The sequence below is a fragment of the Pristis pectinata genome, chromosome 5 (assembly GCF_009764475.1).
Source record: "Pristis pectinata isolate sPriPec2 chromosome 5, sPriPec2.1.pri, whole genome shotgun sequence".
NCBI classification, from domain to species: domain Eukaryota; kingdom Metazoa; phylum Chordata; class Chondrichthyes; order Rhinopristiformes; family Pristidae; genus Pristis; species Pristis pectinata.
The window spans coordinates 32,672,855-32,689,108 of NC_067409.1; the positions used below are offsets into that span (position 1 = coordinate 32,672,855).

The 16,254-nt window shown below is 39.8% G+C and overlaps 1 protein-coding gene across 4 annotated transcripts in view; it reads right to left on the bottom strand.

Annotated features, from left to right (window-relative positions):
- Positions 1 to 1,948: 1,948 nt before the first annotated feature.
- The window catches only part of mllt10 (MLLT10 histone lysine methyltransferase DOT1L cofactor), a 207,394-nt gene continuing 193,088 nt past the window's right edge, over positions 1,949 to 16,254 (bottom strand). For 3 of the 4 annotated variants that reach the window (XM_052016276.1, XM_052016275.1, XM_052016278.1), the window contains 3 exons: positions 12,960 to 13,053; positions 2,491 to 2,694; positions 1,949 to 2,153 (listed from right to left, as the gene is read on the bottom strand). In XM_052016276.1, the coding sequence (XP_051872236.1) occupies positions 2,109 to 2,153; positions 2,491 to 2,694; positions 12,960 to 13,053 (343 nt within the window). In that variant the 3' untranslated portion in view covers positions 1,949 to 2,108. The remainder of the gene's footprint in view (positions 2,154 to 2,490; positions 2,695 to 12,959; positions 13,054 to 16,254) is intronic. The other variant, XM_052016277.1, reaches the window with a different exon arrangement.

Here is a 16,254-nt window from a genome sequence, read left to right on the forward strand (position 1 = left end):
TAGCAAGTTGGGCTGTCCTGGGCAATATCAAGATCTACCGGCAGCTCTACTGTAGTCAGGTAGCATGCCAAGTGCCTTTACATTTTTACTTTTTTGCATGTATTTTCTAACTGACTCATCCTGAGGGTATCATGTACCCCAGATCGCAAACCACTGCTTTTGTCATTGCAAAAATGCAAACATATTTATACCAATCGTATGCAGCATTCCTATAGGTGCTGAGACGATGTTGCCTCTTGTAGAAGAACCTAGAAATAGGAAGTGTCATTTCAGAATAAAGGGTAGCTTATTTAAGATGGAAATGAGAAGAAATTTCTTCTGACAATTGTAATTTTTGAAACTCTCTACCCTAGAGAAACTGAATCATTGAATATATTCAAGGTTCAGAAAGACTAATCTTTGTCAGCTTAGGCAACAGAACAAAAGCAATGCCATATTGTTACTGAATGGTGGACCTGGCCCAAGGACTATTGGCCAACTCATGCGTCATGTATTCTTGATGTAGGGTGCAAAATAATGAACATTTTTCTTTAAAATATTTTAAAAATTTAATTTTTTATATGCAGAGAATTAACTTTGAGATAACTTAATTTTTCATGTACAATAGGTCAGCTGAAAAGCTGAACATACAAAAACTGTTAAAACACAAGTAGAATCTCTTTGGAATCCAAAAACCACTCAGAAAATATTTATACAACACCACCATTATTTAAGCAACAAATAAATAAAATGTCAGCTCATTTTTGTTGTAGGCCACAGGAGGCAGTAAAGAAGTCATCAGGTACATTTTCCATAACACGTAATTTGTAATAATGGTTTTAGCCCCTCAATTATTAGCAAACCAGTAATGCCTGCTCATAAGTACAAACATTACTAACAATCATTGAGACAATTTTTATATTCTTTAATACATTTGATATTTTACAACTAAGCAAAATAAACACTACAGCAAAATTTTTTCAAAATCTGTACAAAGTTTGTTAGAGAACAATCAGTGGGTTGAAAGTAAGAATCTAAAATGAACCACACTGATTTCTTTGTCAATATCTACAAAATCCAGTTGGTCTTAACGCTTTTTCTAAAATTCCCCTGCATGTATAAAAATAAATTAATAAAATGATACTTTCCCACTCAACTGCATAACTGCTAATTAGAAATATTACAAACCAAAATATTGATGTTTTATTTCAATTTGCCAAGAATTAAGGAAATTCACAAAGCATATTTACAGGTGAGATACAAACTGTGCAACATTTAACCTTGAGACTAATCATAACCAACTGCAAGTTTACATGGAGGGGATTGGTTTGGCCATGGAGAGCTGGGAATTCCTTCCAAGAAGGAAAATTCCTGCTGCTGTAACAGGAATTGTGATTGAGTGCATACTCAGCTGTCCAGAGCTATTTCACAATGGACTTCGCAACAGGCACTTGGTTAGGCTGACAGCCAACACATCTCTCAAAGAAACCTTGCCCAGCAGCAGGCTAATCCATTTCTTCCTCTTTTATAGAGTGGTCTGGTTCCCCAGCGACCAAAAATCTCAGAAGCCTATTGCACCACAACTGAGTACCCATCCTTGAAGTGGTCCTGGAAACATTCACAGCAAAGGGACAGAGCACAACACAAAATACATGCAACGTAAAGCTCGGGTAATGCAAATCCCAAGACTTGTCCATCACATCAGCAGGACCAGGAATAATCACTGTGTCACTTTTTTTTGCAATGTAACTTGCATTTGCCATTTAAAAGATTTAATTCTGCATTTAAAAATCATAATTACATTGGCATCAAAACATGCCAATACAAGCATAAAATCTGATTGATTCATGTTTTACTGATGAAGTTGATAATGAATTTATTTTTCAGATTCCTCAATGCCAAATGTTGCTAAGTTTTATGTTAGTGCAATCAAGCTGCAAAACTAGTAAACCACATGTGACAATTTAGGAATGGCTTATGGAAGTTTATTTTGGTTATATGTTCAAATGGGAGTGACGACCAGTGTATTTGCCACAATTATTCCCACGAGACACAGTAAGATTCATCCATTATGCAGCTGGTTGAGCTGCTACAACACAACACACATTCTGGAATTTGAAAGTCCTGTGTCAACTTTTCTCTTGTGTGACAGGGCTACCTTTTTCATTGAGCCTCTGGAAAGAAAGGAGAAGGTATGTTAAAATGATTCCACACAACTTAACTTTCACCTCAGTTTCCAAAATTCCTTTACTTTTGCAAATAATCAATGTTATTTTAAGATATTCTGTACCTTAACGTCTTTATATTTCAAAAATATTAAATTTTTAAAGAATTTGCATTAAATTAAATGCAGGAACATGCATTTGAAACAAATTTCATTTAAAATTAGATTGTGTTCAATTTCAACTTCTTTGAAATATGATCCAGTTAGATCTATAAAGATAAAATAGCTTTTGTCCTGAACTGCAATTGTTTAAAAAATGTATTGCTGTTTCTAGATGTTAAACTTACTGCAACTTTTGGTGTGGAAGCTTCACTATGAATGGATATGAAAGAGTTAGGAGGAGCTGAGTGAAGTGGCTGTGTCTGGGCACTTGCCAGTAGGTTACTCATAGGAATGTGTGCTGTCCCAGTGATCTGTAGCTGCTGCAGCTCATGCTGATGCTGGTGGTGCTGTTGCTGCATTATCTGATAAAACAGAGCCTGATGTTGTTCCTGAATTTAAAGAAAGGCATAAGAAAATGTGCATTTCAAATTAACAGTAAAAAACAACAAATCCTCTTAAATGTTTAATTTATAAGTACATGAATCAAAACAAACAGGCGAAAATAATGTAAGAGATCAGGTAACGTCATTATTGAGCTGCAGATTGGCAAGAATACAAGAACATAAGAAAAAGGAGTAGGAGTAGGCCAGTCAGCCTTTTGCACCGGCTCTGCTATTCAATAAGATCAAGGCAGATCCAAACTTACCCTCAACACCACATTCCCGATCTCTACCATTACCCCTGACTACCTTATAGTTTTAAATGTGTGTCAATCTCTGCCTATAACATATTTCATTACTCCACTTCCACAGTGCTAAGGGGTAGAGAATTTCAGGGTTTCACAACCCTCAGCAATAAGGAGAATTTTCTTCTGGGTCTTAAATGAGCAACCCCTTTGTTTGAAATTATGTCACCTAATTGTAGATATCCCAACTGGGTGAAATATCCTTTCAGTATTCATCCTGCCAATCCCCTCAGAACCTTGTATGTATTAATAAGATCACCCCTCATTCTTCTATACAATGAGCATAGGCCCAACCTGTTCAACTTTTCTTCATTATGTCAACTCCTCCTTCCTAGGAATCAACCTTGTAAACTTTCTTTGTACTACTGCCAATGTAAACAAATCATTCCTTAGAAATGTAGGCCAAAACTATTGGCAGTACTACAGATGCTGTGACACCAGCATCCTGTTTAGTTACATCAAAATATCCCTACTTTTATACTCCATACTCATTAAGAATATCAGAGCAGTTGCAGAAATTCTGGAATTGGGTGCAGGTGTGGAAGTTCCTGCAAGTGGATTTTAGCACCTCAAAAAGCAGCAATCTCTAGATTACTCCCTTTATCAGGGAGTATAGAAATAGGATAAATGAATGGCTGTGAAGATGGTGCAGGGAGGTTTAGTTTCTTGGAGCATTGGGACCAGTTCTGGGGGAGGTGGGGCCACTGCAGGCCTACCAATCGCACTTAAACAAAGCTGGGACCAATGTCCTCACAGGGCCGTTTGCTACTGCTGCTACGGGTGGATTAAGCTAGGCAGGAGGTTGTTCACAGGAAGGTAACATTGCAAAGGATAAAAAAAAAAGGTACACATTAAGGACTGGGAGAAGTAAATAGCATCAGAAAAAAATGGGTTTCTGGACAGAACTAAACTAAAAGAGAATATAAAGAGGTCTCGGATGCACTTACATAAATGTAAACCTGGGAAGTGTGTTAAACAAGAGTGATGAGCTGCAGGTGCTCTTACTCTTGTGGCATTACAATGTTGTGGCAATAAGAGGGAACTTAAAAAAGATTGGAATAGACTTTAAATTAAATTAAAAGGATGTAAGGGGTTCAGGAAAGATTCAGGATTTAGAGGGATCTTGATCAACTGGGTAAGTTGGCTGAGGAATGGCAAATGTAGTTTAATTTGGATAAGTGCAAGATGTTGCATTTTGGGATGACAAATGAGGGTAGGACTTTCACAGTGAACAGTAGGGCCCTGGGGAAAATTGTAGAACTAGGAATACAAGTACATGGTTCCCTGAAAGTGAGGTCACAGGTAGACAGGGTGGTGAAGAAGGTTTTTGGCACGATGGTCTTCATCAGTCAGGGCACTGAGTATAGAATGTTATTGTTATGTTGCAGTCATACAAGACATTGGTGAGGCTGCATTTGGAATGGTGTGTTCTGTTTTGGTCACCCTGCTTCGGGAAAGATGCCATTAAGCTGGAAAGAGTGTAGAGGAGATTTACAAGGATGTTGCCAGGACTTGAGGAACTGAGTTACAGAGAGAGATTAACCAGGTTGATACTTAATTCATTGAAGTTTAGTAGAATGAGGGGTGATCTTATAGAGGTGTATAAAATCATGAGGGGCAGTGATATTGTCAATGCACATACTCTTTTTTTTTTCCCCCCCAGGGTTGGGGAATCAAGGACCAGAGGGCATAGGTTTAAGGTGAGAGATTTAATAGGAACCTGAGGGGCAACTTTTTCACCCAGAGGGTGGTCAGTATATGGAACGAGGTGCCAGAGGAAGTAGTTGAGGCAGGTACATTAACAACATTTTAAAAGGCACTTGGACGTATACATGGATAGGAAAGGTTTGGAGGGATATGGGCTCTGGGCCAAACATGGGCAAATGGGATTAGCTTGGATGGGAATCTTGGCCAGTATGGACCAGTTGGGCCAAAGGCCTGTTTCCTTGCTGTATGACTCTATAAGGAAGGGAAGAAAGGAGAGAGAGCGAAAGTATTGATTAAGGAGAATACTGCAGTGCTAGATAGAGGATGTTTGGGAATGATCAAGGACAGAATTTGTTTAGAATTATATATAAAAAAAACAACAGATGTCATTAATACTACTGGGTCCATTCTATATTGTGGAGCAAGTCCTCAGGGATATGCAAAAACCAGAGGGTAGTGGTTATGGAATAAATCAACTATCCAAATATAGACTAGGAGGCGTTAGGCGGGAGGGGGTTTCAGAAGTATGTTCAGGACAACTTTCTTGAACAGTATATTTCTGGCTAAATAAGGAAGGTAGCTTTGTGGATTTGATTCTGAGAAATGTGCCCGGCCAAATGGAGCAAGTGCCAATAGCGGAACATCTAGGAAAAAGCAATCAGACTTTTGTGAAATTTAGAATAGCAATGGAAAAGGGTATAGATCTCTCCAGGTGAAAATAATCAATTGGAGAAGGGCCAACATTTATGGAGTGAGAACTGGTCTGGTTCAGGTAAAGTGGAATCAAAGCTGATAAAATTGCATCCAAACAATGGAAGGCCTTTAAAACAGAGACGTTTGAATTATAGTCCAGATACATTCCTATGAGGAAGGAGGGAAAAGAAATTAATGCCAGAGATCCATGATGACCAAAATGATAATAAAGTGGTTACAAAAAATAGCATTTCAGATTGCAGATTGTTGATACCAAGCCAAAATCAAGCTGATTATAGAAAGTTCAGAGGAAAAGTAGAAAAGGAAGAGGCAAAGAGAGCATGTGAAAAGACCATCTGATTAGAAAATGAATCCAGAGAGTCACATGAACAAGTGTTTAAGAGAAATGGGGCCAATTAGAGAACAAAAACTCATGGAAGAAGAGGGCATGGCTGAGATACTAAACAAGTACTTTACATCAGTATACATCAAGGAAGATGATGCTGCCAGCGTCTCCGTAAAGAGTGAGGTTCTGGATGCACTTAAAATTGATAAAGGGGAGACAGTAGAAAAGCTAGCTGTATTTATCTGATGGAACTGTGTAAGTTTATCAGAGGCAAAGATAGGGCTCCCATGATAGGGCTATCAAAAACAAGAGGGCACAGGCTTAAGGTGAAAGGTAGGAGATTAAGGGGATCTGAAAGGTACATTTTAAAAAAATTTACACAGAGTGTGGTTGATATCTGAAGCAGGCTGCCAGTGCAGGTGGTGGAAACTGATACAATTACTATATTAGAAGGGCATTTAGACAGACACTTAAATAGGCGAAGCATAAAACAATACAGTCCAAATGTGGGCAAATGGAATTAGGGTATATGGCCAAAAAGGTCAGCACAGCATGAATATGGTGGGCTAAAAGGGCCAAAATCTATCCTGTATAACTTTATGAGTATGAGTTAAAGTGGATAAATCACCTGATCCAGACAGCATACCTTCTAACCACTGAAGGAAGTTCAGGACTGGTTTGTTCCAGTAAGAGGGAAGGAAGGAAAAAGGATGCCAAGGTACAGAACCTTGAATGATGAGAGAGGGAGTTAATTTAATCAAGGAGGAGGAGGAAGCATAAAGTTTAGGAAGCTGGAATCGAACAGGGTGCTTGAGGACTGTGAAAGGCACAGAAGGGAACTCAAGAAGGGACTTGGGAGAGCTGGAAGGGGTCATGAAAAGTCCTTGGCGAGTAGGATTAAAGAGAATTCCAAAGGCATTCTACACATACTTCAAGAGCAAGAGGATAGCTAAGGAGAAGGTAGGACTGCTTAAGGATTAAGGAGGGAACGTGCTTAGAGGTAGAGGATGTGGATGAGATCCTAATTTGAGTACTTTGTATCAGTATTTACAGAGAAGGATGTAGAGGTTAGTGAGATCAGAGTGGAGCATGCTAAGATGCTAGGGCATTTTGAGATTAGGAAAGAGGTAGTGCTAAGTCTCTTGACAAACATTAAGGTGGATAAGTCCTCTGGGCCTGATAAGATATACCCCAGGTTATTGAGAGAAGCGAGAAACAAGATTGTTGGGGCCTTGACCAAGATCTCTGTATCTTCGCTAGCCACAGCTGTGGTGCTGGAGGACTGGTGGGTAGCTAATGTTGTTCCATTGTTCAAGAAGGTAAATGGAGATAATTCTGGAAATTATAGACAGTTTTTTTAAATTTTAAATTATTTTAAATTTTATTTACAGCATGGTAATGGGCCCTTCCGGCCCAACGAGTCCGTGCTGCCCATTTTTTAAACCCAATTAACCTACCTGTATGTCTTTGCAATATGGGAGGAAACCGGAGCACCCGGAGGAAACCCACGCAGACATGGGAGAACGTAAAAACTCCTTACAGCAGGAATCGAACCCTGATCGCTGGCACTGTAATAGCGTCGCGCTAACCACTACGCTACCGTGCCGCTATTGAGTCTATACAGTCAGTGGTAGGGAAACTAATGGAGAGGATTCCAAGGAATAAGATTTATGAGCATTTGGAGAAGTATAGTCTAATTAAGGACAGTCAGCATGGCTTTGTGTAGGGCAGGTCAGGAATAACTAATCTGATTGAGTTTTTCAAGGAGGTGACAAAGAAAATTAGGATTCATGGGATTCAGAGTGACTTGGCTGACTGGATCCAAAATTGTATTGTCCATAGAAGTCAGAGGGCAGTGGTAGATGGGTCTTATTCTGGATGGAGGTCTGTGACGAGCAGTGTTTCACAGGGATCTGTACTGGGACCTCTGTTGTTTGTCATATATAAAGAGGATTTGAATGAAAATGTGGTGGGGTGGGACAGTAAGTTTGCAGATGACACAAAGATAGGTGGCATTGTGGATTGCACAGAAGATTGCCAAAGGACATAGCGGATATAGATCAGTTGCAGATATGGGCGGAGAAGTGGCAGATGGAGTTTAATCCGGGCAAATGCGAGGTGTTGCACTTTGGGAGATCCAACAAAAAGGAAGTGTACACAGTTAATGGCAGGATTCTTAACAGCACTGATGAACAAAGGGATCTTGGGGTCCAGGTACATGGCTCCCTAAAAGTGACCGCACAGGGTGACAGGGTGGTAAAGAGGGCGCAAAGCATGCTTGCCTTCATTACTTGAGACATTGAGTTCAAGAGTCAGGATGTTACAGCATTATAAAACTCTGGTTAGGCCACATTTAGAGTACTGCATTCAGTTTCGTTGCCTCATTACAGGAAGGATGTGGCTTTGGAGAGGGTGCAGAAGAGGTTTACTAGGATGCTGCCTGGCTTAGAGGACATGTGCTAGAGGAAAGGTTGGACAAGCTGGGGTTGTTTTGTCTGGAGCGGCAGAGGCTGAGGGGAGATTTGATAGAGGTTTATAAAATTATGCAAGGCATAGATAGACAGCCGGTATCCTTTTTCCTAGATTGAAATATCTAGTACTAGAGAGTATGTATTTAAGGTGTGAGGGGGTAAGTACAAAGGAGATGTATGAGGCAATTTTTTTTTTACAGAGAGTAGTGGGGACCTGGAATGCACTGCCAGGGGTGGTGGTAAAGGCAGTTAGCAAAGAAGCATTTAAGAGACTCTTAGACAAGCACATGAATATGCAGGAGAGGGATATGGTCAATGTGTGGGGAAGAGGGATTAGATTAATTAGGAGTCGTTGGTTTAATTAGTTTGGCAATAACATCGTGGGCCAAAGGGAGTGTCCTGTGCTGGACTGTTCTATGTAAGGAAGAGAGAAAGTTGTGGAGGTCTACGCCATAATTTTTCACATTATTAGATTCAGGGCTTATGTCTGCAGATTACAAATATTAACCATTGTTCAAAAGAAAAGGCATGGGGATAAACTGAGTATCTAAAATCAGTCAGTTTAATCTGTGGTGAGTAAAGTTCTAGAAACAACAATCAGGGACAGAACAAGCAGTCAGTTTGATAAAGTTTGAATATTTTGCAGTGGTAACAGAGAAAGTTGATAAATAAAATGATGTTCATACAGTGTGAAAAAAAACTTCTAAGATGTATTTGATGCCATTTTATAGGCTTATCATCAAGACTGAAGACCATAAAATTAAAAGGGGGTGCAGGAACAGAAACAGAAAATTTGGCTGTGTAATAAATAGTGTGATGAAAGGTTATTTCTTGGATTCAAGGGAAGATTAAGAAGGTAGTTTGGGGTTTATAAACCAAGGTATGGAGAATAAGAACAAGATAGTCATAAAACTCTGGCTTAGCTACATGTGTGGAGTTCTGGCAGCCACACTTTAGGAAAGGTATTAAGGCTTTGGAGGGTACGCAGAAGAGATTTAAACAGATGACTTCAAGGATGAGGGATTTTATAGACTGGAGAGGCTGAGGCTGTTGTTCTTGGATGTTCGAGGCACATCAGATAGAAGTATTTAAAATCATGAAGGGTTCAGACAGAGAGAAGGGACTGTTCCGAGTGGCAGAGGAATCAGGATGAGGGAACACAGAATGAAAGGGATTACCAAAAGAATCAAAAGGAGGTTGTTTTTTTTTACACAGCCGAAGGTTAGGATCTGGACTACAATGGCACAATGGCAGGGGCAATAGTGGAGCTATACAGAATTGAAACATTTAAGAAGATAGTTAACTATCTGAAAAAATGGGTTGGGGGGGGGGGGGGAATATAGTAGTGGGAATAGCTAGATTGCTTTTAAATGGAGTCGCTATTAATGGCCTCTTTCTGTGCTGTTACCATTATTCTAAAGTCTCTTATCATACTTTCCACATTAATTAATCTATATAAATGCATGTTGATGGTGTAATGTGGAACAATCAATATGAAATTAGATTAGATATCACAACTAATTTGAAGATATTGACAATCAGTATTTGGTCCATTGCAGATGCTTACACCGCTTGGATGGATCTCCACCTGTTCACTGAGGGGAAAAAGTCCATGTATGTATATGTGTGTGTCTAATATATACATAAAAAAATTAAAAAATGGCTGTACGTGTATATATAATGGCTGTGTCGGTCCACCAAGTTTTTCTCCAGCATTTAAAATGCTTACATAGAATGGACAGCAGCATCCATGTTCTCTTAATACTTTGGTCAACAGCATGCAAGTTTGGGAATATATCCAGCAGCTCTAAAAGATCCCTCAGCTACTGTTAAACCTGGTGTAATATTCCAGTGGCATTGTACTGAACCCAAGCACTGCAACATTATTGCACAGATCAAAAGATTAATGTCACTCTCTCAGCAAAAATGATACATAAACACAAGAGGCTGCACGTAATGAGAATGCTGTTCTGAGCCAGTGTGTGAAATTCCCTGTCAATGAAGTCTGGCAATGTGGCTGCATGTGACTCATATTCATTTTCTGCATGCAATTTAGATGGAACTATCCTGCATTCTCTGCATTTCAGAGGGGTTGCTGCAAGTCTATCACATTGTTTCCTCTTTTGAGTAAATTGACTTTGTTTGCGGCATAATTGACTGCTGAGCTCAGATGTACACACCACCCTCCTTCCAATTCACTGACTGATAAATTAAAAGAAAATGGTTCCAGCTTTGTGGTACTTTGTAAATATGCATCTCGCCTTGCAGTTAACATTGTTCAAATGTGTAAGAAACACCAGAATAAAAAGACCCTAATCAAGGATAACCAGCGTGGATTTATTAAAGGAACTGCATTTTTGGACAAGGTTTCAACGAGGGCAACATGTTTGATGTGGTCTATGTGGAGTATAGCATAGCTTTTGACAAGGTCCCTTATGGTATACTATTCAAGACCATGGGATCCAAGTGAGCAATAAACTGGATCTAAAACTATCTCAGTATCAGGAAGCAAAATCATAGTCATGCAGCACGGAAACAGACCCTTCAGCCCAACTCATCCATGCTGACTGTGTTGCCTAGCGAGCTAGTCCCATCTGCCTGCATTTGGCCCATAGCCCTCTAAACCTCTCCTATCCATGTACTTACCTAGATGGCTTTTGAATGTTGTTAACGTGCCTGCTTCAACCACTATTTCTGTCAGCTAATTCCAGATATGCATCACCCTATGCATGAAGACACTGCCCCTGATGTCCCTTTTGAATCTCTCACCTCTGATCTTAAATGTATGCCCTCTTGTTTTTAGCACCCCCTCCCTGGGGGAAAAAACCATGTGCATTCACCCTATGCCCCTCATGATCTTATCAGGTCACCCCTCAATCTCCTACATTCCAGGGAATTAAGTCCTAGTCTACACAACCACTCTTTGTAACTCAGGCCCCCAAGTCCAGGCAACATCCTGGTAAATCTTTTCTGCATGTATTGGTTAATAGGTGTTTGTGAGTAAGTTTTACCAGTGGAATTCCACAGGGCTCAATACTTAGTCCCTTGTTTTTTTTAACAATACAGGTCAACCCCAGTTAACGATCATTAATTTAATAAATCTTTACAAGAAAATAAAGGGTTTCATTTGATTCATCACTTAACAAAGAAGGGTACAGAACACATTTGGAGACCATCTTTCAAACACAGATCCATGAACAACAGTAAGATTTAACAGACTTTGTTATTGGGTTAATGGGAAGGAATCTGTGAAATAAACAAGCTCTTCAAAATGGGGAAAAAACTGTTGAGCACCTGTGCTCTTCTGTCTGGCAACAACAGCCAATGACTTGCAAGGTTCAGTTTGTATGTTTCAGCTTGTCGAAACAAGAGCAGATTGCATTTGATTTATTGCATCTTTACTGGGAGGAGATTGACTAGCTGACTTTTTTCTTGTTATCCACGGCAAATGGTATCTCCTGCAAAAGTTACACATTTACTATACTGCTTGCAGTATGAATTTTTTCATAAGGAGTTCTTCAGGAATCTAATCTCCGCTAACAGGAGGACACCTGTATATATTAATGATTTAAACTTAAGTGTAAAGAACATGAAACAAAAATTCGCTGTGACTGATAGTAAGGAGGAAACCTTTAAGCTGCTATAAGATCCAGATGGTCTGGTCAGTTGGTAACAAAAGTGGCTGAGGTAAGACATTTGGGGTGTTGCAACAAGGCAAGGGAATATAAATAAATATGAAAGCTGTGGAAGAATGAAAAAACCTTTCTGTATACATCCACAGATCCTTAAAGACATGGAGGTGTAGAGGGACTTAAAAGGTAACAGGTCGACAAGGTCATTAGAACGGCATAGGGGATGCTTTGCTTTATTAACTGAGGCTTTGTATTTGCCAGCTGTAGACAACATTATCAGAATGCAACTTTGGTATTACGTACATAATGAAGGTGCAGAGTAGGAACTTTAAAAATGTCCTCATGGGACCTGGACATTGCTAATTACTGCTGAACTGAGGTGGCAGTTAACGGTCAAGCACATTGGTGAGTTTGCAGTCACATAGGTCAGACTAAGCAGATTTTCTTATTTAAAGGTCATTAGTTAACTAGATGGGTTTTTGCAATGAAACAGCAATTCCATTTTTACCATTAATTGTATTCATTTTTTTTTAAATCCCCCAGCTGCCATAGTGTGATTCAAACACATAACCCTCCAACTGTTCAGAACTCTGGTGTAATACTCTTGCTGGTGTTGCAACTAAACCACCACACTATCCTGTTGTCAGGGAAGGTTGAATAGGCTTGGGCTATTTTCTTTGGAACAGAGGAGGGAGAGGGGAGACAATTAATATGCATAAAATCACAAAGGGCATAGATGGACTAAATGGGGATGATCTGTTGGCCTTAGAGGTGCTAAAGGTGAGGGAGATAGATTTAACTAATCGATAAAACAAGTAGTGGGGAAACCAGGATGCTGTTAGTGGTGTGAAATTCAGTGCCAGAAGGGGTGGTAGAGGCCAATACCTTCATTGTAATTAAGTACTGAATGCATACTTAGAGAGCAGTGGCCTTCAGGGCTAACAGGGGTTTAGGTGGGGAACTCTTTCTTGACTGGCATGGACCAAACTGGCTGAATGGCTTCCTCTTGTTTTGTAAATTATCTATAATTCTTTCTATGATATAAATGTACATAGCAAGCTATCAATCAAGTAAGCCATCTTATTCATGTACTTTGTATGTGATAAAAGAATAGTCTTACTGGAGTAAGTTGCTGGGACGGTAACAATTGTTGAAGTTGTTGTTGCAGTAACAGTTGTCTCTGTTGCTCAGAAAGTAAGCTCAGTCCTGGCATGCTATAAAACAAAAATATTTTGCAGAATAGAATACTGTATGTAAGACATATGCACATTAAAATAGAAATACCAAGACCACTCATTTTTATTAGGTGCAGATTCATAAAATTCAACACTTTGCTGCAACAAAACATTCTTATTCAGAATTTTGAAGGGACCATTGCCTCTATGACCCTGGTTCACTCCAACAGTCCTTCCAGGTGAAGCAGCAGTTCATTTGAACTTTGTCCAATTTAATGTTTGGATTTGGGGGCCATAATCTGGTCTTCTCTACAAGATGCTGCTTGACCTGCTTTGTGCTTCCAGATTTTTCTATTTGTGTTTCAGATTTCCAATATCTGCAGTTTTTTTTCTCCAATTCTTAACTCATGCCTTTGTAAGCTAGTTATTTGGGTTCTTTTGGAAATCTGAAAGATTTACAACGTTGTCTTCTTACAATATTTGGTAAGTATTAGTAAAGCCCTAACCCACTCACATACATTGTACAATGACTTTTATGATGGCTCTTGAAATGAATGGATCTTGCTCTGTGATAACATATCATGTGTGGGAACAGCAGAAGATCTCAATAATCAGTGTTGAACCTAAAGACTAGTTTGTTTATAAAATTCAAATTTGGTAGTTTGGCAATACAGGCAAACTGGGTAGCTGGTATCTCATGTTTCCAGCATTCAGTTTCTTTTTTTCTGATAATTTTAGATTTCATTAATTGGTAAAGTATAATGAATAAACTGGTAAATTGGTTTATTACTGTCACACATACTGAGGTACAGCAAAAAACTTGTCTTGCATACCGTCTATACAGATCAATTCATTACAACAGTGCAAGGTAAAAACAATAACAGAGTGCAGAATAAAGTGTTACAGTACAGAGAAAGTGCAGTGCATGCAGACAGTAAGGTGCAAGGTCACAATGAGGTAGATTGTGAGGTCAAGAGTCCATCTCATCATACTAGGGAACCATTTCAATAGTCTTATAACATTGGGATAGAAGCTGTCCTTGAGCCTGGTGGTACGTGCTTTCAGGCTTTTGTATCTTCAGCCCAGTGGGAGGGAAAGAAGAATGTCTGGGGTGAGTGGGATCTTTGATTATGCTAGCTGCTTTACCAAGACAGCAAGATCTCTAGACAGAGTCCATGGAGGGGAGCCTGGTTTCTGTGATGTGCTGAGCTGTGTCCACAACTCTCTGCAGTTTCTTGCGGTCATGGGCAGAGCACTGCCATACCAAGACATGATGCATTCATATAGAATGCTTTCTATGGTGCATCGATAAAAATTGGTGAGGGCGAAAGGGGGCATGCCAAATTTCTTGAGTCTCCTGAGGAAGTAGAGGCACTGGTGAGCATTTTTTGGCCATGGTGTCTATGTGGTTGGACCAGAACAGGCTATTGGTGATGTTCACTCCCAGGAGAAGCTCTCAACCCTCCTGACCTCAGCACCATTAATGTAAACAAGAGTGTGTGCATCACTGACCTTCCTGAAGTCAGTGACCAGCTCTTTTGTTTTGCTGACATTGAGGGAAAGGTTGTTGTCCTGACACCATGTCACTAAACTCTCTATCTCCTTTCTGTACTCTGACTCATTGTTATTTGAGCTACGGCCCACTAAGGTGGTATCATCTGCAAACTTGTAAGTGGAGTTAGAGCAGAATCTGGCCATGCAATCATGGGTGTATAGGGAGTAAAGTAGGGGGCTGAGGATGCAGCCTTGTGAGCGCCAGTGTTGAGAATAATCATGGCGGAGGTGTTGCTGCCTATCCTTACCTATTGTGGTCTGTTGGTCAGGAAGTCAAGGATCCTGTTTCAAAGGGAGGTGTTGAGTTCCAGGTTTAGGAGTTTGGAGATGAGTTTGCTTGGAATTATAGTACTGAAGGCAGAGCTGTAGTTAATAAACAATCATCTATGATAGGTGTCTTTACTGTCTAGATGCTCCAGAGTGTAGGGCCAGGCAGATGGCATCTGCTGTAGACCTGTTATGGCAGTAGGGGAATTGCAGTGGGTCAGGATTGTCTGGAAGTAATGGAAATAAGCCATTTGCAGTCAGTTTTTGCCATGTTCTAGCATACAATGGCTCAATTTTCCAAGTTAATAGTGAAGCTGGAGGTCATAGTTTTCAATTCCCAACCCACTTCCTCTGTCAATATCAATGTTTTGGGGAATTAGAAAGATAAAAATCTAGTGATACCTGCTTGAATAGTCATCTCAAGGTATGTCATTGATCAGCTGTTTTCCTCCCCCAATAAGAAAACCTGCATGCCACTGAGATCTGAAGAACAGATATTAGTTTAAAATAGTTGGGAAAGCTGAGGACATCTTGGTTATTGGCTTCAGTAAGGAATAAGAACCTTTTACATAGGATTAAAAGAAAAACGGTAAACTAACAAGGGAGAAACCTTTTTCAGAATAGATGTTAGGAAGCTATAGAGAAAACTGCAATGTCAAAGGAGTTTGGTAAAAAGGTTTGAGAAAACAGAACCAAGATTTTGAATTGAATTTGTTGGGGAACTGAGAGCAAGTGTAGGTCTGCAAAGAACAGAATACAAACGCCTGAGGACAGTGAGGGTTGAGAAGTTGGTCTATCAAAGAAAATGTGTTTGAAAAAAAAATTATGAGGAAGTGGTCAGGGTCAGCACTCTTTGCAGCAAGGAACTACAAGAGGTGGCCAGTCCAAACACTTCAGTGAGCAAGGGACCAATTTGATCAATCATTCCTCAAAAGACAACTCAGTCTTCCAGGAATTAACCTAGTGAATCTTCTCTGAACTTGCTCTGATTCAAGTATATCACTCCTTGACTAAGGAACCAAAATTGGACAAAGCATTCTCGGTGTGGTCTCCTCAACATCCTGCAGCAAGACTTACCGACTTTTGCACTCCATACTCCTTGCAATAAAGGCCAGCACTCCATTTGCCTTACAAATAACTAGCTACACTAATCTGTCTAATGCACAAGGACACCCAGGTCCTATCGTATATCATCCTCTAATGTTTTTCCATTTAAACAATATTATGGTTTTGTATTCTTACCCAAGTACACTGGATTGCTTAAGCAGTTTGGGTAGGTTTGACCAAGTTTTTCCACACTCTCCACGTAAATGAAATGCCAAGGATTGCTCACGATGTAGTTATTAATGATAAAAGAGTGTGTGACCTTCAGATACTGTGCACTCAATACATCATAGCTTATAATAATTTCTAAGTTAC